Source organism: Tachypleus tridentatus, chromosome 13 (assembly GCF_004210375.1).
Source record: "Tachypleus tridentatus isolate NWPU-2018 chromosome 13, ASM421037v1, whole genome shotgun sequence".
In the NCBI taxonomy this organism is placed as follows: domain Eukaryota; kingdom Metazoa; phylum Arthropoda; class Merostomata; order Xiphosura; family Limulidae; genus Tachypleus; species Tachypleus tridentatus.
Window position 1 is genome coordinate 136,792,001 of NC_134837.1, and position 21,890 is coordinate 136,813,890.

At 31.2% G+C, this 21,890-nt stretch overlaps 1 protein-coding gene across 4 annotated transcripts; it reads left to right on the plus strand.

Moving 5' to 3' along the window:
• Positions 1–918: 918 nt before the first annotated feature.
• On the plus strand, positions 919–21,879 carry LOC143239510 (uncharacterized). 4 transcript variants are annotated; one of them, XM_076480665.1, is made up of 8 exons: positions 919–1,920; positions 8,821–8,980; positions 9,286–9,321; positions 12,222–12,373; positions 16,135–16,440; positions 17,552–17,653; positions 19,453–19,612; positions 21,570–21,879. In XM_076480665.1, the coding sequence occupies exons 1-5, from the start codon at positions 1,904–1,906 to the stop codon at positions 16,163–16,165; spliced, it is 396 nt and encodes a 131-aa protein (XP_076336780.1). In that variant the 5' UTR covers positions 919–1,903; the 3' UTR covers positions 16,166–16,440; positions 17,552–17,653; positions 19,453–19,612; positions 21,570–21,879. The 4 variants fall into 4 exon arrangements, with proteins under 4 accessions (XP_076336780.1, XP_076336779.1, XP_076336776.1 ...); XM_076480664.1 differs by having other exon boundaries at positions 16,135–16,328; XM_076480661.1 differs by lacking the exon at positions 16,135–16,440 and having other exon boundaries at positions 924–1,920.
• The last annotated feature ends 11 nt before the right edge of the window (positions 21,880–21,890 follow it).

The window sequence follows — 21,890 nt, forward strand, 5'->3', positions numbered from 1 at the left end:
GTAGTCCTTGCATTTTATTTGATATACTGATTCTGGTGTGCTATTTTCGAGAAGTTGTTATCACAGAAACCAGCCTAATTTTATTCCCTACTAGGTTAAAAGAATATTATACACTGAAATCCATATTACACTCTTTTAAAGTTTCTCCTCATCTATCCTCCAAGGATATCGCTGCATCCATGTATGATGTTTCGCACAATGTGCCAGTACAATGTTGCTTTGGAAATAGAAGTTGTCAAGGTGATTGTTACAAACTTGTAATAGCCCTTGGTTTCGCATTAACAATTATACATTCTCGCGCATGCAGTTCTGAAAACACCTGTTTCCTAATTTTCTGAAAGAGCAATGGATGAAAATACTCGACATCTAATTTCTCTTACAAAAGGATCATGGCACTCCCTGATGAAATTAATAATTTGTGTTCTCGTATTTTCTCCTCCTGTGTGAGGTCCGTTGAATATATGAACTTTGTCGAAACATCAGTTACCTCTCTAATGCTTACGGTCTTTAGGTTTCATCACACTATGGTTGCCGTATCCATTATCGCTCAATAGCAGAATGAATGAGGAATGGATATAAAGGAGATACTGTGGTTAAAATACTGTTTTATTCTTTTTGTCGGCAAAAAAACGGATAGAACTAGATAAATAATTTAGTGTTAAAAATACAAGAAACATAATACTTTAACTTTTTTATACAGTAAACTCTTCCATCACACACACACATTGCACAGTACTTTAATTTTGTAAGCTTAATACTATTTTTTTAAATTACAAATACGGTTTTAAATAGCCTCACAATGGTACAAGTTCGAACATTGAATGCGAATCGTATTAAAACTTTAAATTCCAAGTTGTTGCGAAAAGGTGCGTAACTATGTGTATGTGTCTTTTTATAGCAAAGCTACATTGGGTTGTCTGCTGAGTCCACGGAGGGGAATTGAACCCTTAATTTTACCGTTATAAATCCAAAAACATACCGCTGTACTCGTGGAGGACTCGTAACTATGAAATATCACAACTGTCGTGATGAATCTTTTGTAGATTATGCCCATTGGATAATATTTCGAACAAATAAATAACTAAAAATGTAAAGTGTACCATTTATTGTAATTCATTGTATTTATTTGTTTGTTTTCGAATTAATATAATGTCTTTTTTGGGTGGTTTGACGGTTTTCCATTATTCTTTTAAAGAATAATAAAGAATAATATAAATAATATAATCGCGTCTTAATAATGGCGTTAGGCAAGTGACCTTAGTGAAAAGAATCATGTATTGGTATATGTGTGGCGGTATTTCAACTTAAGTTATTTACCTATTTCACAAAATAGATTTGAGATATTTATGTTGTTTATAAGTGCAAAAAGACTCTTCAGCTTTATCAGAAATGTCGTTTAAGATGAAATATTCAAGTCTGTAGGCGACACAGTTTATAGTTTCTACATGTCGAATCCGTATTAGCTATTTTATCATAATGCCGTCTTGTGTACGATGCTCGTAGAGCATAATTGAAAGTACTAGCAGTCATCTTAAACCAAGTTATGCAAAAGATTACAACGGGTTATTAGTTTAGTGACCAACTATATAAGAAGATGTTTTACAAATGTTGAACGGGTTCTAAGTGATCCCAGTATGTAGGAAGATATTCTATAAATGTTCATCGGGTTTTCAATATCGTGACTCCACTACGAAGAAAGATATTCTATAAATGTTCAAGGATAACATGTAAGTTACTTTCAGTTTCATACAACGGGTTATTAGTTTAGTGACCAACTATATAAGAAGATGTTTTACAAATGTTGAACGGGTTCTAAGTGATCCCAGTATGTAGGAAGATATTCTATAAATGTTCATCGGGTTTTCAATATCGTGACTCCACTACGAAGAAAGATATTCTATAAATGTTCAAGGATAACATGTAAGTTACTTTCAGTTTCATATTCAGTACTGAAACGAATATTAATTCTCATTAAATTTATGGCACATTGCATGGCTAAGTGGTTAAGGCGCGCGACTTGCAATCTGAAGTTCACGAGTTTGAATCCCCATCACACAAAACATGCTCGCACTTTCAGCCGTTAGCGCGTTGAAATGTTACCATTAATCCCACTATTCGTTGATAAAAGAATAGCCCAAGAGTTGGCGATGTTTGGTGATGACTATCTGCCTTTCCTTTAGCCTTACACTCCTAAATTAGGTTTCTGGAATAAGGAGATGTTGAATAATTAATGTTAAAAAGATCTGTTTATGGGTTATGTGGTGTTGAATAATCAATACCAAAAAATACTAGATTTGTGGAATAAGCAGTGCTTGAATAATTAATACAAAAATCACCAGGTATATGGAATAAGTAGTTGTTGAATAATCAATACTAAAAGATACGAAGTTTCTGGAACAATCAGCTGTTGACTAATCATTACTAAAAAGACCAGGTTTTTGGAATAAGCATTGTTGAATAAATAATAACAAAAAGACCTAATTTCTGGAATAAACAGTTGATTAATTGACACTAAAAAAGACCAAGTGTCTGGAAGTAGAAGTTGTCGAATAATCAATACCGAAAAGAAAAGGCTTCTAGAATATGCAGTTGTTGAATAATGAATACTAAAAAAGATGAGGTTTCTGAAATAAGCAGTTGTTGAGTAATCAATACTGAAAAATATTTTAAATGAGTAATACCAAAAACCCTGTTTTTGGAATAAGTAGTTATTGAATAATTAGAACTAAATATACCAAGTTTCGGGAATAAGCAGTTGTTGAGTAATTATTGCTAAGAAAACAAGGTTAATACAAAAAAAGAGGTTTCAAGAATAAGCAGTTGTTGAATAAATAATACTAAAAAAGATCAGGTTTCTGGAATAAACACTTGTGGAGTTATCAATGCTAAAATGATCAGGTTTGTGTAATAACTAGTTGTTGAATAATGAATAGTAAAATATTAGGTTTCTGGAATAAGCTGCTATTGAATAATTGATATTAAACAAGATCAGGTTTGTGGAATAAACATGTTATTTAATAATCAATACTAAAAAGATCAGGTTTGTGGAATAAGTAGTTGTTGAATAATCAATACTAAAAGACTAGTTTTTTCGAATAAGCAGTTCTTGAATAATTATTTCTAAAATAGATCAGGTTTCTCGAATAGGCAGTTGTTGAATAATTGATGCTAAAAACCGATCTGTTTGGTGATTAAGCCATGTTGATTAATCAATATTAAAAATACTAGGTTTGTGGAATAAGCAGTGATTGAATAATTAATTCTAAAGAGACCAGGATTTTGGAATAAGTAGTTGTTGAATAATTGATACTAAAAGATACAAGGTTTCTAGAACAATATGTTGTTGACTAATTATTACTAAAATGACCAGGTCTGTGGAATAAACAGTTCTTGAGTATTTAATACTAAAAAGACCAGGTTTTTGAAATTAGTAGTTGTTGAATTATCACTACTTAAAAGACCATATTTCTGGAATAAACAGTTGTTGAATAATTAATGCTAAAAGAGATCATGTTCCTGAAATAAGCAGTTGTTGAATAATTAATACTAAAAATGATCTAGTTTGTGGATTAATTACATTTGAATGATCAATACTAAAAACGACCATGTTTCTGGAATATGCAGTTCTTAAATAATTAATTCTAAAAGAGACTAGCTTTTTGCAATAAGTAGTTGTTGAATAGTCAATACAAAAAAGACTAGATTTTTGGAATAAGCAGTTCTTAAATTATTAATTCTAAAAGTGACCAGTTATGTGGAATAAGTATTATTTGAATAATAAATATTAAAAGACCAGGTTTTGGGAATAAGCAGTTGTTGAGTATTCAATACTAAAAAGACTAGGTTTTTGGAATAACTTGTTGAATAATCAATATTAAAAACAAGATCTCTGTAATAAGCAGTTGTTGAATAATTAATACTAAAAGACTAGGTTTCCGGAATAAATATTTGTTGAATAATCAATACTAAAAAGTTGAAATTTATGGAATAAGTAGTTGTTGAATAATCAATGCTAAAAATACCAGATTTGTGGAATAAGTAGTTGTTGAATAATCAATGCTAAAAATACCAGATTTGTGGAATAAGTAGTTGTTGAATAATCAATGCTAAAAATACCAGATTTGTGGAATAAGTAGTTGTTGAATAATCAATGCTAAAAAGACCAGATTTGTGGAATAAGCAGTTGTTGAATAATAAATACTAAAAAGACCAGGTTTCTGGAATACTTAGTTGTTCAATAGGTAATAGTAGAAAGACCAGATTTGTGGAATAAGCAGTTGTTGAATAGTAAATACTAAAAAGGCCAGGTTTCTGGAATACTTAGTTGTTCAATAGGTAATAGTAGAAAGACCAGATTTGTGGAATAAGCAGTTGTTGAATAGTAAATACTAAAAAGACCAGGTTTCTGGAATACTTAGTTGTTGAATAGTAAATACTAAAAAGACCAGGTTTCTGGAATACTTAGTTGTTCAATAGGTAATAGTAAAAAGGCCAGGTTTCTGGAATACTTAGTTGTTCAATAGGTAATAGTAGAAAGACCAGATTTGTGGAATAAGCAGTTGTTGAATAGTAAATACTAAAAAGACCAGGTTTCTGGAATACTTAGTTGTTCAACAGGTAATAGTAAAAAGGCCAGGTTTCTGGAATAAGCAGCTGTTGAATAATTAATAACAAAAAGACCAAATTTCTGGAATAAACATTTGTTGATTAATTGGCACTTAAAAGACGAGGTGTCTTGAATTAGAAGTTATTGAATAATCAATACCGAAAAGACCAGGTTTCTGGAATATGCAGTTGTTGAATAATGAATGCTAAAAAGGATGATGTTTCTGAAATAAGCAGTTGTTGAGTAATAAATACTGAAAATACCAGGTTTTTGGAATAAGCTGTTTTTGAATAAGTAATACTAAACAAACCAGGATTTTGGTATAAGTAGTTATTGAATAATCAGAACTAAATATACCAGGTTTCTGGAATAAGCAGTTGTTGAATAATGAATACTAAGAAATACCAGGTTTTTGAAATAAGAAGTTCTTGAGTATTCAATAATAAAAAGATAAGACTTTTGGAATAAGTAGTTGTTGAATAATTAACACTAACAAAGATCTGGTAGTGATTTTAAAGTGTTGAATAATTCATACTAAAAAAGATCCGGTTCCTGGAATAAACATTTCTTGAATAATTAATATGAAAAAAATACCAAATATCTGGAATAAGCAGTTATTGAGTGTTTAATACTAAAGAGACTAGGTTTTGGAATAAGCAGTTGTTTAATAATTATTAGTAAAAGTATTCAGGTTCCTTGAACAAACAGTTGTTGAATAATTAATGATCAAAAAGATCTGTTTGTGGATTAAGGAGTGTTGAATAATCAATACTAAAAAGACCAGGTTTTTGAAATAAGAAGTTTTAAATAATTAATCATAAAGAGACCAGCTATCTTGGGATAATCAGCAGTTGACTAATTATTACTAAAGACCAGGTTTTTGGATAAGCAGTTGTTGATTATTAAATACTAAAAAGAATAGAGTTCTGGAATAAGCAGTTGTTGTATATTTAATACAAAAAAGACCAGTTTTCTTGAATAAACAGTTGTTGAATAATTAATACCAAAGAAAGAAGATTTTTGGTATAAGCAGTTTTTGAATAATCAATACTAAAATGACCAGTTTTCCGGAATAAGTTGTTGAATAATCACTAATTAAAAGACCAGATTTCTGGAATAAGCAGTAGTTGAATAATTAATACTTAAGAAGATCTGGTTTGTTGATTTGATTAATCAGTGTTAAACAAAAAACATTAAAAAGAAAAGGTGTTTGGAATAAGCATTTATTGAATAATTATCAGTAAAAGACCAGGTTTCTGGATTAAGTAGTTGTTGAGTATTGAATAATAAAAAAGACTAGGTTTTGGGAATAAATAGTTGATGAAAAATTAATACTAAAAAGACTAGTTTTCTGGAATTAGTAGTTGTTGAATATTGAATACCAAAAAAACAAGGTTTCTGGAATATGGAATTGTTGAATAATTAACACCAAGAAAGATCCTGGTAGTGATTATACAGTGTTGAATAATCCTTACTAAAAAAGGCTAGATTTCTGAAATAAGAATTTCTTGAATAATTAATACAAAAAATAGAGTAGGTTTCTGGAATTAGTGGTTGTTGAGTGTTGAATACCAAAAAAGATCAGGTTTCTGTGGTAAACAGTTGTTGAGTATTGAATACTAAAAATACTTGATTTTTGGAATAAGTAGTGATTGAATAATTAATACAAAAAAGACCAGGTTTCTTGAATAAATAGTTTTGAATAATCAATACTAAAAAACCAGTCTTCTGGAATAAGCAGTTGTTGAAAAATTAACACTAAAAGAACTCGAATAATTATTACTAAAAGAGATGTGATTTGTGGGTGAAGCAGTGTTGAATAATCAGTAATAAAAAGAACTGTTTCCTGGAAGAAGCAGTTTTTAAATAATTAATTTTAAAAAACAAGTTTTTTGGAATAAGTAGTTGTTTAATAATTAATACTAAGAAGACGAGGTTTCTGGAATAAGTAATTTTGAATAATCAATACTAAAAAACGAGTTTTCTAGAATAAGCTGTTGTTTAATGTTTATTACTAAAAGAGATCAAGTTACTGAAATAAGCAGTTGTATGAATGATTAAAGCTAAAAATGACCTGGCTTGTGAATTAAGCAGTGTTCAATAATCTATACTGAAAAATACCAGTTTTCTGGAATAAGTTGTTGTTGAATAATCACTAATAAAAAGACAAGGTTTCTGGGAATAAGCAGCAGTTGAATAACTATTACTAAAAGGACCAGATATCTGAAATAAGCAGTTGTTGAATAATTATAAGTAAAATATATCTCATTTGTTGATTAGACAGTGTTGAATAACTCATAATAAAAAAGACCAGGTTTCCAGAATAAGTAGTTGATGAGTATTGAATAGTAAGAAGACTAGGTTTTTGGAATAACCAGTTGATGAAAAATTAATACTGAAAAGTCCAGTAGTTGTTGAATAATCACTAATAAAAAGACCAGATTTCTTGAATAAGCAGTAGTTGAATAATTATTACTAAGAGAAATCAGGTTATTCAAATAAGTAATTGTTAAATAATTAATACATAAAAGACCAGGTTTGTGGAATAAATAATAGTTGAATAATTAATATAAAAAAGAACAGGTTTCTCGTATAATCTGCTGTTGACTAATTTTTACTAAGAAGATTGGGTTTTTGGAGTAAGCTGTTGTCCAATAATCAATACTAAAAATACCAGATGTCTGGAATAAGTAATTGTTGAATATTTAATACTAAAAATACCAGATTTCTGGAATAAGTAATTGTTGAATATTTAATACTAAAAAGACAAGATTTCTGGAATTAGTAGTTGTTGAATTTTGAATACTAAAAAAACCAGATTTCTGGAATAAACAGTTCTTGAGTATTAAATACTAAAATGACCAGGTTTCTAGAATAAGGAATTGTTGAATAATTAACACTAAGAAAGATCTGGTAGTGATTATACAGTATTGAATTATCCATACTAAAAAGGACCAGGTATCTGAAATAAGAATTTCGTGAATAATTAATATGAAATATAGACCAGGTTTCTGAAATTAGTAGTTGTTGAGTATTGAATACTAAAAAGACTTGACTTTTGGAATAAGTAGGGATTGAATAATTAATACTAAAAAGGCCAGGTTTCTTGAATAAGTAGTTTTGAATAATCATTTTACTAAATTTACTTTTAACTTTTACCAGACATTTGGAGCAGATAGCCTAGCTGCTTTGTGTCATAAAACACTAAATCAACCAACCAACCAACCAAAGCATATTGCCACTTTTCTCATTACTGAATTTGGTATTGAGTAATAGCAGATCTGAAAGAAGCACCAGTGAGTGTTAACTGATATTCCTTAACATACTTCTTTTTGTTACTTTATTTGGGTAGTATAGCTGTAAGTAACAAAACAAATTACGAATTTATCAACAACTCATGATGTCATCAGATAATGCTTAACATTTTTCTATTGCTTTCTGTACTTTCTAAACCTAACTAGGCCTACCTAGTCTCTTATCATATAGAGTTTTGTAATTTTCTTACAAATGTAATTTAACACAATAACATTTTTCAGGAATGGAAAGAAATTTTAAAAACACAGTCTTTACAGAGATGTGGCTTATTAAGTTTTCTAAACTTCCCAGTAGATTTCAATGTTCTTCTTTGTAAGAGGTATCCTTAATGACTTTTCCTTAAAACCACAAGTTACTTTCTACATCATCATATAAAATCTACTTTGATGTGAATAGTTTATATAACCTGCTCTATCCAATGGTTTTTGAACTTTAATAATTTATTTGTTTTCAGAGCAGAGTTGTACGAGGTCATAAAATAATGTGTAAATGAGACACTGTTAAAATTAGAGAAAGATCACGATAAAATTGAAGGTTTTGTTTCTGGAGTGATTCTTCCTTAAGGAATGATAGGTTAATATTTGCTGAGAATGGGCAAAAAAACGTCTACAAAATCAATAAGTGCATTGTTTAGTTAAAACTTGGAACCATGTATAAGTGCAATTCTGAAATTTTCTTTTTTGTTCTTTAGAGATCACACTGAATAAATTTAATAGAGTAACAAATTATAAAATGTTTATTAAGTTAATATGCAGGTGTGCACACAACTCAAGTACTCACCTGTCTGGATAAAATTTTTATACAGAAGCTTGTAGTACACATTATGTAGCATTTCTTTATGAGACATTAACTTTTTTTCTGTTGCAATTTCCCCACTTCGGATGTATCCTATGTTCTAGATTAGAGGATGGTTTATGTAGTGCCTTTAGATCTTCCTTGCTTGAGAACAGAGATGTGCCTTGCACAGAGAGAGATATAGACTTTTCAGACTTTTATCTCCAGCCCCCTCCTGACCTCACAGAAGTAGTGCTTTGCAGGTTTCAGGAAGAACAAGATGAAGTAAGGAATTTACTGAGTTGGAAAGTTGTCAGATTTGTATTCTGAGTTTTTTAAGGTACTGTTTGTAACTGATCTTGCATTAATTAATTTACTAAGCTTTTTGGTGTCTTGGCATTCATCAAACTTGTTGAAATAACTAAGAACCAGGACAAGAGAATAAGAAATGTATCATATGTCTTGCTTGGAGTAAACAGTGCAGAACCATTAGGGTTTATTTTTTATGTTAATTAGTGCAATATTCTTGTATTATTCTTTGCATTTTTAGTGACTTAGACTAAACAATAATTTTCTCACGGTTTGTATAGGAGCTAGCAAGATTGCTACAGGAGCAAGAATCTAAGGTGAGTCTGACAGGAAAGTATATTTTAGATTACTTGTGAAATGATGAAATTATATACAGTTTTATACATATATGTGTGTGTGTGTATATATATATGTATATAGTTTTTTCTTAAGGTTTTGAGTTGCATAATTCCAATTGTCAGACTTCAAAAAATGTTTTGAGCTGCAATTATTTTTACTGCACACTGAACAAGTAAGTGTTGCATGATTTTTTTAAACAGCTTTCACTTTGATGTACTTCAAATATAATATGGTTGCTGAAGGGTCACACCTGGAAAAAATTGTTAGTAAGCTGTCTAAAATCTGCAGTAATTTACTTTTGTAGGGGGGAAGGAATATGAAACCTATTCCATTTAACGTGAAGATAGGAAGGTATGAAGATGACATTTAATCTTGATTAAGCTTGGCATGCTGATAAACTGTCATACCTTTGTTTTGAAAACTTAGTTATGGTCACTTACTAGGATCTTATACCTTCTTGAAGACATCATCACATTAGTACAGTTATGCAAACCAGTTTTGTTGATTTGGTGTACCTGGTACAGTCAGCCATAATTTTTCTTCAGTGCACTTTTTTACCACTAGGTAGCCTATACTTCAGTTAAAAATAAGTTTATTGAAATTTTAAAATAAAACTTGGGTACAGAAGTCAAATTTCTTTCTTTACTAAAAGTCATATTGCAGTGATTGGTGTTTTTCTTTCTGGTTCATTAAGAGAGAATTTTTCTGTTTATTTCTCAAAAGGAGAATGTATCTGGAAGGATAACTAACTTTTCAAAATGGATCCAGTTAAGTGACTGAATAAGGATACAAGAAATTTGAACTTTTTGCAAGCTTAACTTTCCCTCAAATTATTTGAACCAAAAAAAATTACTTTGTAAAGCCAGCATCATCCCTCCTACATTTTTCACGTATTAGTTTTCCTCTTTTCTTCATAACTATGTAAGAATCAAAGAACATCTACAGTTCGTATTTAATTTTGTAGCTTAATTACACTTTTTTCTTGTAGAATTTTCTAAAAACGTAGTTGACATTTTCCAAAGAAATTTAACTTCTTTAAATGTTTAACAGTCAATTTCTTATGTGTTATATTGAAAACTTGTCTCATATTTCAGTGGATGAAAATGAGGAGGATGTGTAATTTGTGTATGAAAGAATTACCCTAAAGATCTTGGATATGTATTTGACACAAAATTCATGTTTCATTAAAACCAAGTACACCTTTGGTACCAATAGTTTCAGGATGGGCACTATTTTTAGTTTCATCAGTTACACTAATGTTTACATTGTTGGTTTAATAAATATTAGGGTTTCATTATTCATACTTTTCTTGCTTTATAGAAGACCTGAAACATGCAAGTCTGACACAAAATCTGCCACAGAATACTACATAGTGTTAATTTCTAATTTTTGTAAACTATGGGTGCTGACTAAATCTAGGACAAAACCTATTTAATTGTTGTTTAAACTAAAACATCATGACTATTTTTGTTTATTAAATCATTCTATTGCTGCTGTTGACAATGAAAAACACATTTACCTGATATGTAGGGAAAATAGTGTACCATTGTGGGCTTTGCAATATCAAGAATAAGGGATACTAAGGGCTGCAAGTTATATTACCATTGATCCAGTTTAGTGTAATATCTCGTATTTTAGATCACAGTGTCTCATATATGTGAGAGTACAAGAAAAGAGAAAATATCTGAACCAAAGCAATTGTTAAAGTACAAAAGAAAGATGTTTTACAATACGTAGTTGTAGTTACAAGTTTTTTCTGTAATTTCCTTTTCTAAGTTTTGTCTATTAAACCCCTTTTTGTTTCTGAACTCTGTTTACATATATTTACTACATGAATAACTGTTACATCTGTTAAACACACTACTCCATAGTAACACAGTGATGTTGTCAGTCTGATTTAGCCCCCCATTTTTATTCTGTTAATCTCACTGCATGCATGATGAAGGAAGGTGTCTTTGCACAATTTATTTGTGTTTTGGCTACATTTCTGATCCTCTGTGCTCTCCAACTATGGTGAAATTACCAAGTAAATTATACCTGCTATTTCTCTACAGTTTCACAGCATCATTGTGACTGATGTGTCACAAAAGGGGGGAAGAAATGCTGTTGGACTTTCAAGTACAAGATACACACAAAATGTACAAACTTATTTTCTTGAATAGGATGGTCTATTACTCCCTGCATGAAGTAATAATATGTGTGAACTAAACATGTTTGATTTTATTAATTATTATATAAATAAAAAACGTTGTTGTCAATGATGGTTAGTTTTACACTTAATGTCAGTTTTTCTAAAAGTATAGTTATACAGGGTGTTTGGAAAGTCACTGTGCAGTTTTGTAATCAGCATTCATTCAGTTTATTTCAAGCCAGCAACTGATAGCAGTGTTTAGAAATAAAATTAATAGTATCTAGGCCTGTATTGATGCCAACGGGGGTCACTTTCAACATTGTTTATAATTGTCATTCATATTTACCTCCTGTATTCTATACTGAAACATGTCTGTTAATAAATATATAAGTGCACAGTGATTTTCCAAACACCCTGTATTTATGAGCAAAAAGAGAAGCTAAACCATTTGGATTTTTGGGATAATACATTTTTAAGTGGGCCTTGAAATAAGTTTATAAACTTAACATTGCTACAATCCAGAGTTTGATTTCATACAGATGGCCCATTTTATAACTTTTTTACAGAGCAAACAATTTATTGTATTTTAAGATGTTTTGCCTTATTTGGGAAGATGTGTGTGTAAAAACTTGCTTTATATCAGTAATACAATCATTTTCCAAAACATCTTTTTTTTTTGTAAGGCACATAAATTGATTATTTATATTAATATTTGATTTCTATATCTCATATTATTGTTATTCCCAGAGAAGCCCATATAAGAACATGAATGACCAACAGATGGCAATTGAAGAACAAGACTGTGAACTCGCAAAAGTCTTTGAGGAAAAGGAACAATCCGTGCTAGAAGAGCTAAAGAACAAACGAGACAGAAGTTGCTCATGCAGCAACAACAAATGGTAAAAGAAAAAGTGAACAAGTTAATATTCCATGATTTGTTTTCATGTTTTGGATTCTTTCCAAAGAAAACTTTTTAACTTACATTAATTTAATCTCCTAGATTCTCAACAAAATCAGAAATTTTGTTCAGTTTTATCATGAATTTAATGGTAAAAGTTGAATGGTTTAGCTGTGTGTAATAGCTGTCTTGTTTGCATTGAATCTGATATGTAATTTAATGAAAGAAAAACATAAATTATTTCATCAAGTGTTAAAGGACACATTCCAATATCTAATAATATAAATTGAAAATTAAGATTAATTTTTACTAACCTTTAAGCAAGAAGAGTGCTTGGTGTTTTAATTTAAAAATAATGTTGATGACAACACAAAATCTTAACCATATGGGTATGTTCATTGTTATGTTCAATTAATATTAAAACACTAGGTTTGTCGATTTATCATTTTTTAATACATCAATACTAAGAAGATCATGTTTCTAGAATAATCAGTTGTTGACTAATTATTTCTAAAGTGATCAGATTTCTAAAATAAGTATTTATTGAATTATCAATACTAAAAAGACCAGGTTTCTGAAATAAGGAATTGTTGAATATTTAATACTAAAAACACTAGATTTTTTGAATAAGCAGTTTTTGAATAATCAGTACTAAAAAGAGCAGATTTCTGCAATAAGCATATGTTGAACAATTATCACTAAAAGAGATTAGTTTTGGGAATAAGCAGTTGTTTAATAATTAATGCTAAAAAGATCTGATTTGTTCATTAAGCAGTATTGAGTAATGAATTCTAAAAAGACCAGGTTTGTGGAATACGAAGTTCTTGAATAATTAATACTAAAAAAGACCAGGTTTCTGAAATAAGCAGCTCTTAAATAACACTGCACAACAATTTTTCGAAAAGTTTTTGCTGATTGTGACAGGTACCTGGTGGGTATGCACAAATATAGTTTTGGTTTTGCTTCATCATGTAGGAACTCTAAGAAATAAACAGTTAACTCTTTACCGGCAATAACATATTTAATTGTGTTTATGTTTCTAATACGCTATGAAGTTCAACATAATTAAAAGTGTTTTGCTCCTGATTTTCGTTTGTATTCAATGTTCAGTGCATCATGTTGCAGCATCCAACAGTAGTAAGCAAGCATTGACAGATTCCACTTGCCTTGATATCGTTTTTCCATTGTAGCAATGTCTTGGTCAAACTGAAGATTTCGATGAAATGGTATGTGATAGACAAATCTGGATGTGATTTTCGTGATCAGCAGCCAAAAATCTATAAGGAACTCCAAACAGTGTTCAAGAAGCAAAAACTTTGTTGTGCAGTGTAATTAATTCAAAAATAGACCAGGTTTCTGGAATAATCAGCTTTTGACTAATTATTGCTAAATAGACCAGGTTTCTGGAATAAGTAGTTCTTGAATAAAAAATACTAAAGTGACCAGATTTTTGAAATAATCAGTTGTTTACTAATTATTACTAAAAAGACCAGGATTCTAGAAAATAGTTGTTGAATATTTGATACTAAAAAGACCAGGTTTCTGGACTAATTGTTGAATAATTAATAGTAATAAGACGGGGTTTTTGGAATAAGTACTTCTTATAACACGCACATTCTGAAACTCTCAGAGTAGGTTTCAGCCTTTAGAAAAAAGTTACTACTATGGAGAATTGGTAAGAACACGAGAATCACAAGAACAAACACACAATTTGTAGGCCTGTGATGCAATAAAACAATTCAACAGACCAAACTGTAGGGGGAATTATTGTATGTACCATACTTTCCTTCTAAAATGACGGGTGACCCACGTCACTAAAGCAAAGTTTGAAGAAAAAATATGTATTTTCCATTTACTTTAGGCATAAGTAATTGGGAAATATCACTTTCTGCCCAGGAACAAGAAAAAGTAAATTTGTTATATAGTGTTATTGTCCTCGAAGTAAGATCCACATCGAATTGTGATACTGTTCGTTTCTATGGTAATTTCATTTTTACGTTTAACAAGAGTGGGATCAAAAGTAGGGAATTATAGGTTTATGATGCATTTTCTTTTAACAAGTCAAACAACTATACAGTAAACGCTGTCCACCGTTTCTTTATAATGACATTTTGACATGCTACTGTTACATACATTACTCTGACAGTGGCTTCTCGAGTGCAAGTAAGTTTTCACACTTTTCACAAGTTTTTTTTTTCAGACTTATGTATTTTACGCCTCCACTAAGTAAACTACACCGAAAATAGCCCAGTTTATTTTATAATAAAGCCATGTTGTATGACTGTCATTTATTATTTTCAGTTTTTTTGTTTGGCCCGGCATGGCCAAGCGTGTTAAGGCGTGCAACTTGTAAACTGAGGTCACGGATTTGCATCCCCGTCGCACCAAACATGCTCGCCCTCCCAGCCGTGGGGGCATTATAATGTGACAGTCAATCCCACTATTCGTTGGTAAAAGAGTAGCCCAAGAGTTGGCGGTGGGTGGTGATGACTAGCTGCCTTCCCTCTAGTCCTACACTGCTAAATTAGGGATGGCTAGCACAGATAGCCCTCGAGTAGCTTTGTGCGAAATTCAAAACAAAAAACAAAAACAAACTGTTGTATACTAGCTTAGTTCAAACAGTTATATACTGTGAAAGGCAGGTTTTTCAAATAAGATGCCATTCCAGTTGCACGTTTGCACTTCTGTGGATTTATACCACTAGGAACCAGATTTCGATACCTGTATTGGGCACAAGAACGATAGCCTATTGTGTAAACTTGTGATAAACTAAAAGCAAACAAATACAATTAGGATGTGCAAGTAAATATAAATTTTCTTCGAAATCTAAGACTCAGTGTTGTATAGCTTGTTTTGAAGAAAGAAAAATACCCTAGTCTCATAAGTTCTTTTACGAATTTTGTATTAGCAACATTTGATATAACTACGAATAGAATAGCTTTCCTTCAGTATTAGAGTTACAGTAAATAAGTTTGTCTTTGATAAGTGCTTGAAGGTAGTTTATCAATGTGGTTTGCTTTGGTTTTGGTTTGGCTTGTTTCTAATGTCGCTTAAAGGTACTTGATATTTATCTGTGACAGCTATCCCTAATTTAATAGTAATCGACTAGCGAGAAGGCAGTTAGTCAACACTACTCACCGCCAATATATGAGTTACTTGTATCATCAATGGATAGTGGGACTGACCGTCACTTTCTAACATCCCCACGACTGAAAATACTGAAACATGGTTTCAACCGTTGTATATACAAATATTTGAAAGGCATTTACGAAGTTTAAAGTATTCGAATATTAAAGCAAAAGTCGAATATCCTAATATTGTTACAACTACACTATTTTTATACGTAGATTCCTATGGCTACACGCAGTTATGATGTCAGTGGCCTTAAATTTCTTAGCTTCCAAGATGAAAAAAAACAAAAACAGTTGACCTTGAACTAAAAGTTCACTTACCAGTCATCTACCTTCAACTTTCCTAGCATTCTTTAGAACCTGCTCTGCAGTCTAGTTGTTGCTTTACTAAGCCTGCCAGGCATTTATAATTCACAGAGAAACTTATGAACATTTTAATGTAAGGTAATGGGTTACTATAAACTCACCAGTTCGACTTTTGTTATCCCTGTTACTTGTATGCAAAACGTCTGAATATCTTTAGACTTAGCCTCGCAAGTTCACGTATAAATTAGACTTAGGCGACTTGAAATTGAGACACAAGCCATGACAACTAAATGGTTCAGAATGCTGTTTCTAATATTTTCGATAGGTTTGCTGGTCCCCCGATCTACTTTAGCTAGGCTCTCCTTAGATGATATTAATGACTACGGCAAACCCGAAGACTGCTACGATGTTTGACGACGTGGGTTTTACCAAAGTGGGGTTTATAGGATCTGGCCTCGGTACTTCAATAAGCCTGTCCAAGTTTTCTGTGATATGGTGACAGAAGGAGGGGGATGGACAGTAAGTTTGTTTGCTTGAAGTTAAACACAAAGCTGCATAATGGGTTATCTATTCCCTGACTAACATGGGTATCGAAACCCTGTTTCTAGCTAGACATACTGCTAGTGAAGGGGTAAGTAAGCCGAGTAATCTTTTCCTTATTTGTTGTTAAATGCGTTTTCAAGAAATAAATATAGGATAAGTTTATTTAAAAGATGCACAAGAACTAATGAGGAATGGATAGTTTTGATAGAAACTTTGCTTCCATAGATTTTGAAGTTGTAACAATTTTTCTTTAAATACTTTCCTGCCTAATTTATTCATGATTGAATGAACTGTGAACTTTTAACCTTCACTATCCACTATATCCAGCATAGTGTAAATTTACTTTCGTTATCAAGCTATGAGTCTGTAAGCGTTGGAATTTGATAACCCTGGTGGGCAGACCACAGATAGCACATTGTGCTGCTTTGTGCTTAACAATGCTCAACCAACTCTTTATGAGAAAATAAGTAAAAACAACAAGTACATATTGTTTCTTATTAATGACATATTACTGAGATTGTGGCACGTGACATTTATTAACCGTTGTACGCTTGCTTTTAAAGTTTGTTCAAACACAAGTTTAGTTAAACATGCTCACTTGTTTTATGTAAATACACAATATGTTTTGCACAGAGAAGTTATTCCAGTTTGAATCTTTGTTAATAGCAGTAACTGAATTGTTCGTTTCTTGTTTTCATATTGGGCTGCAATGTCAATATCTGCACCAGTATCAAACTGTTTGAAGTCCACAGGCCTATAAAGATCTCAAAAATAAAGTCCGATAATTCTCATACTATGATATAACAGTATTGGCTAAGAACACAGAAATGTAGTTCCTCATGTCTCAAGACCAATATCTTTGTTCTAGTTTCACAAAGTGCAAATGTGTATTTATTTCATGTAACTTAATACCCAGGTATAATTTACAGTTTTCGTGAGTTACATTTTTTTCACTTTCATTTGGATTTTTTTCTATTTACTTAAAAATAAATTATTTCCAAGCTTCCTGTACCTTACTTTCTCTTAAATTCATGTTTTAAAAACATACTATAAAAAATTCAGTTTTGTTTTCTGAAACTATGTAGAAAAATTTCGTTAATTTTATACAGTAAATACGCTTCAAGTTGTCTTTCTGCTGTTACTAAAGCGATGAGTTAATGCATGATGAATTATCTATAGTAAAACGTTGTTTTTCAAAGGTTCTACAGAGGAGAGAAGCACTTGAACGAAGCCAAGATTTTTACTTACCATGGAACAGAATAAACACGAATTTGGTAATTTATTGGGAGAATTTTGGATAGGTAAGTATAATTATTTTTGGAGCCAGAGATGATTATACGCATGCTTAGAAGGTAGATAAATTATTCTTCACAGTTAGATATCTTGAAAATTGTTTTGTTCGATGTTATTGAATGGATTTATTTGATTTTTTGTGTTTCTTTTTCCAATTTCCAAGAAATCTGTTAGAGGGTTAATTGCACTAGCTATCCCTAATTTTTAAGTGATAGACTAGAGGGAAGACAACTAGGCAACACCACCCATGGCACCTCTTGGGCTACATTTTTACCAATGAAAAGTGTGAATAGCTGTCACATTATAACACCCCAACGACTGAAAGGGAGAGCATTTTCGGGGACAGGATTCAACTCAATAACTCACAGCTTGCTAGTCGAGTGCTCAAACTATTAGGCCATCTTACTGAATGAGGATTTGTATTTAAGTGTAAATAAGCTCATGCTGTACCTTATGTATGCATAAAATATATACAGCTGAATATTTTGTTTTGGACATTCACTTCGATTTATAGTTTACCACTCTTCAATTGTTGAAAAATCGGATAAAGCATAGTGTGGACAAATTAACTTTTCTTAAGTAGATTTTAACTATTTTACCTATTATTCCTTAGTTATGAAAGTTTTGTACGTTTAACAGAAACACAGCTCCTCACCTTTGATTATATTTTAAATGTTAAAATGTTCCTTTGTAAGAGTAGTCTATTCAGAAAATTTACCTACAATACAGTACCAACATACAGCATTTAGGAGGCTTAATATGTGTTAGTAACCCTTACCTGTCATAAGAGAAATAAGTTTGAAAGCAAATATGTAACCTGTAACTCAAAACGTCCAAATCTAGCAGTTTTATCGTTTATGGTCATCGGTAGAAGACAGAAGCATAATGGCACTGGATGTAATGATGCAGGATTCCCGAAAGTGTTCTGTTTCAAGAATAATAAATTCAACTTTAAGAGTAACAAATATTTTGAATTCTTGCTTTTGGAGTTCATATGTCATGCTATGTTGTATCCTACAGAGTGCATAATTATTTTCATGATTCATGGCATGCGCACGCTGTACTGACTTCACGACAGTACAACTACACCGCTCAGCCTCCTTTATATGATGTCATTTTAGTGTTTATTGACCGAGTGACAGATAACCCACTACTGTAAAGTGATGTGGGTGATTAAAACAAGTGACCCTTCCAGGCGGCTTTGGACCCCTTTTAGGAGGAAAAGAAACACAGTCATAATAATAATAAAAGTCAGGAGCGTCATTTCACAAAAGACTTGAAGGGGCACAGATAGCTGACCTCTCCAATTCGGTTGAGGACCCTAAGCCTTTACATAATTTCTATATTTGTTAATCTGGCATGACTAGAAATATTTTTATAATAAGTCAATGTTATTTGAGGCCTCGATGGATTTGATAGCTGAAACTTATCTCTTTATTGAAGTGTCACAAACCTAAGACACATTTTCTCTCCAAATTTAAAAACGTAACTATAAGAATCTCATCAAACCTTTTATATTAGCTATTAGTCTTTGAAATACTTTATGCATTCTACAAAATATTTTAAAAAGTTAAATTAATGAATAATAAAAATGTTTTTAAACAGCTCGTATATATTTATTATGGGTTTTGGAATAAATACACTCCAACTGGGAAAACTGTGAATTTTTTGATGAACGTGTAAACCGAAATAATTTGTTGTAGATATTGCTTTCTTAAAATTAAATGGGAGAACATCAAATATCTTTTAAATGTAACCGACTGTTGTGAACAACAAACAATTTTTTTTTCAATTTGATTTATTTCAGGAAATGAGCTTATGTTTTCCAAATAAAGAAGATATGACAGTTCGATTTGATTTAGAGGCTTTTGATGGCGAAAAGAAATATGCGAGGTATACATCATTTCTAGTGAAGAGTGAAAGAGAACTTTACAAAATATCTGTCGGTTCGTATCAAGGTACTGCAGGTAAGCACGTGTCAAAGGGGTTAATGAAGGTCATTTTAACCATTACAGTGCTTTTAAAACAAACTCTCTAAAGGACATAGTAAGAGGTCAAAGGTAATGATAGCTAGAAGTGATCATATTAAAGACTAAATAATCAAAAGTGGTTAAATATAAAGAACACTGTTATTTTTAAACAAAATAAGTGGTTCATATTATCTTTCACTTTGCTTTATGATATTTTAAGAATTTAACCGATAATTTTTTCCACCTGTTTTCCTATTACCAATAATTCCCAAGTTACTATGTTATGTGCTAATCGTTTAATTAATAAAATCTAATAAGAATCTGTTTAAATTTTCTATATCAAAACAACAACAAATACTATGAATATTCAAAGAACTAAATGTAAAAATTAAGCCGTTCTTCAAGATAAAAAATAAGATAGTATAAGTTTTGCATGTATTAATGAAGAAATAACAAGTATAATAAGTTTCGTCATGTTCAAAATGAGTTGTAATGTTAATCTACTAATGTTTTAGTTTCAATAAAAGACGATAAATAAGCACACTTGTAATAGTTGTTGCTTAATAATAGTGACATTTCAATGGTGTAAACAACTCGTTATACCATCCGTCGCGAGTTTTTGTTATTTCTTCGTCCAAAGAAAAATGTGATGTGAAAGTAAAGAAGAGTGCTTCTTTATATTTAGTTTAGTTTATTTCTTTTTCTCAAACTTGGTTTAATAACACCAAGGTATTATCGAACTTCCCTGATAATTATAACGTAAATATTCTTGGAGCAAGTAATTTGGAACAGATTTTACTTATCACAATTAGAATAATTAAGCTAGGGTTAAATTGTGTCTCAGTATTTGTAAGTTTCGAAGAAACTTCACTATTACATCTGTTTATGCTGTACTTTGAGATGTTAATTTAGAATTTATAATAATCGAGAATTAGAAACAGTCAGTCATGACTGTTTCCGAATGTCTAAGTTTAGGTCCATAACTAGATTGTGTGAGGTCTTGAAAGACCGCAATTTATAAAAGTTGACGTTTCCTTCATGTATATAACAATGTTATTGGAACTTTTAACGCTGTAACTGGTTACCTGTAGTGAATTAAAATTTCTACGTTTTGATATAATGTTCTGTAAAAATACATTAAAACCATCTTTTCGGGAATTAGAACATGGTGTACAAAGTGGTGAATTTCCTGTGGTAGGCACAAAAAAGATAGCACATTATGCAACTTTGCATTTAACAACAAACAAACTAAAAAAATCAATAGTATTAAAAAACGAGGGATTAGTTTTTAAACAGGACTAAAGATGACGGCAAATTGATATAAAACTGGCAAGAAATATAATACAAGGATTCACGGTGAATAGGAGATTATATTTTATTTTAATTACGATAGTTAAGGAACATGTACCATAGCACTTATAGAAAAATATAGTTAAGTTGATGTTACTACACCACTAATTACAATTTCATTTATTTCAAGAACAAACCCCAAATGAAAAAATGAAATACACAATTGGACAAATACAGTTAAACGTTTATCAGAATGTTAACACATATTAACTTTATTGTTTTTAACACTCTTAAAAATATTACTGTTTGTTAAGGCAGACGTTTTGCTTTGTAATTTTGTTTGTAGTTAAACACAAGCTACACAAGGGGCTATTTGTGCTGTGCTTACCACGTGTATCCAAACCAGGTTTTTAGTTATATAAGTCCACAGAATTATGGCTGAGTCACTAAGGGGCTGCTTCCCAACTTGTGAGATACACTTTTGTCAATGAATAATGGAACTGACCGTCAAATTCAGACACCCCACATCTGAAAAGGCGAACATAATTAGTGGGAGAGAATTCGAACATAGAGCAATAGAACACCAGGTAAGCACATTCGTATATGATGTCTATTATACAATACGAATCGGTGACCTAATATTGAGTCTAATTTTTCCCTTTAGGGGATAGTTTCTCATATCACAACGATTCTTACTTCTCGACCCAGGACAGAGATAACGACAACTGGCCAACAAGTTGTGCCGTAAGCCGACGAGGTGCCTGGTAGTTTAAAGAGTGTGCCGAAAGTCATTTGAACGGAGTTTATGAACCAAGTGGAAAAACGTTGGTCGGAGAACAGGGCGTTTACTGGAAGCAGTTCAGAAATGATCCAAAGTTTTCATTAAAGAGATCTGAGATGAAGATTAGGCCTGAATTTTAACGACCAATTCTCTTTGTTAGATTTTTAATTTAAATAAATTACAGTTTTGTGCAGAATAAGAACC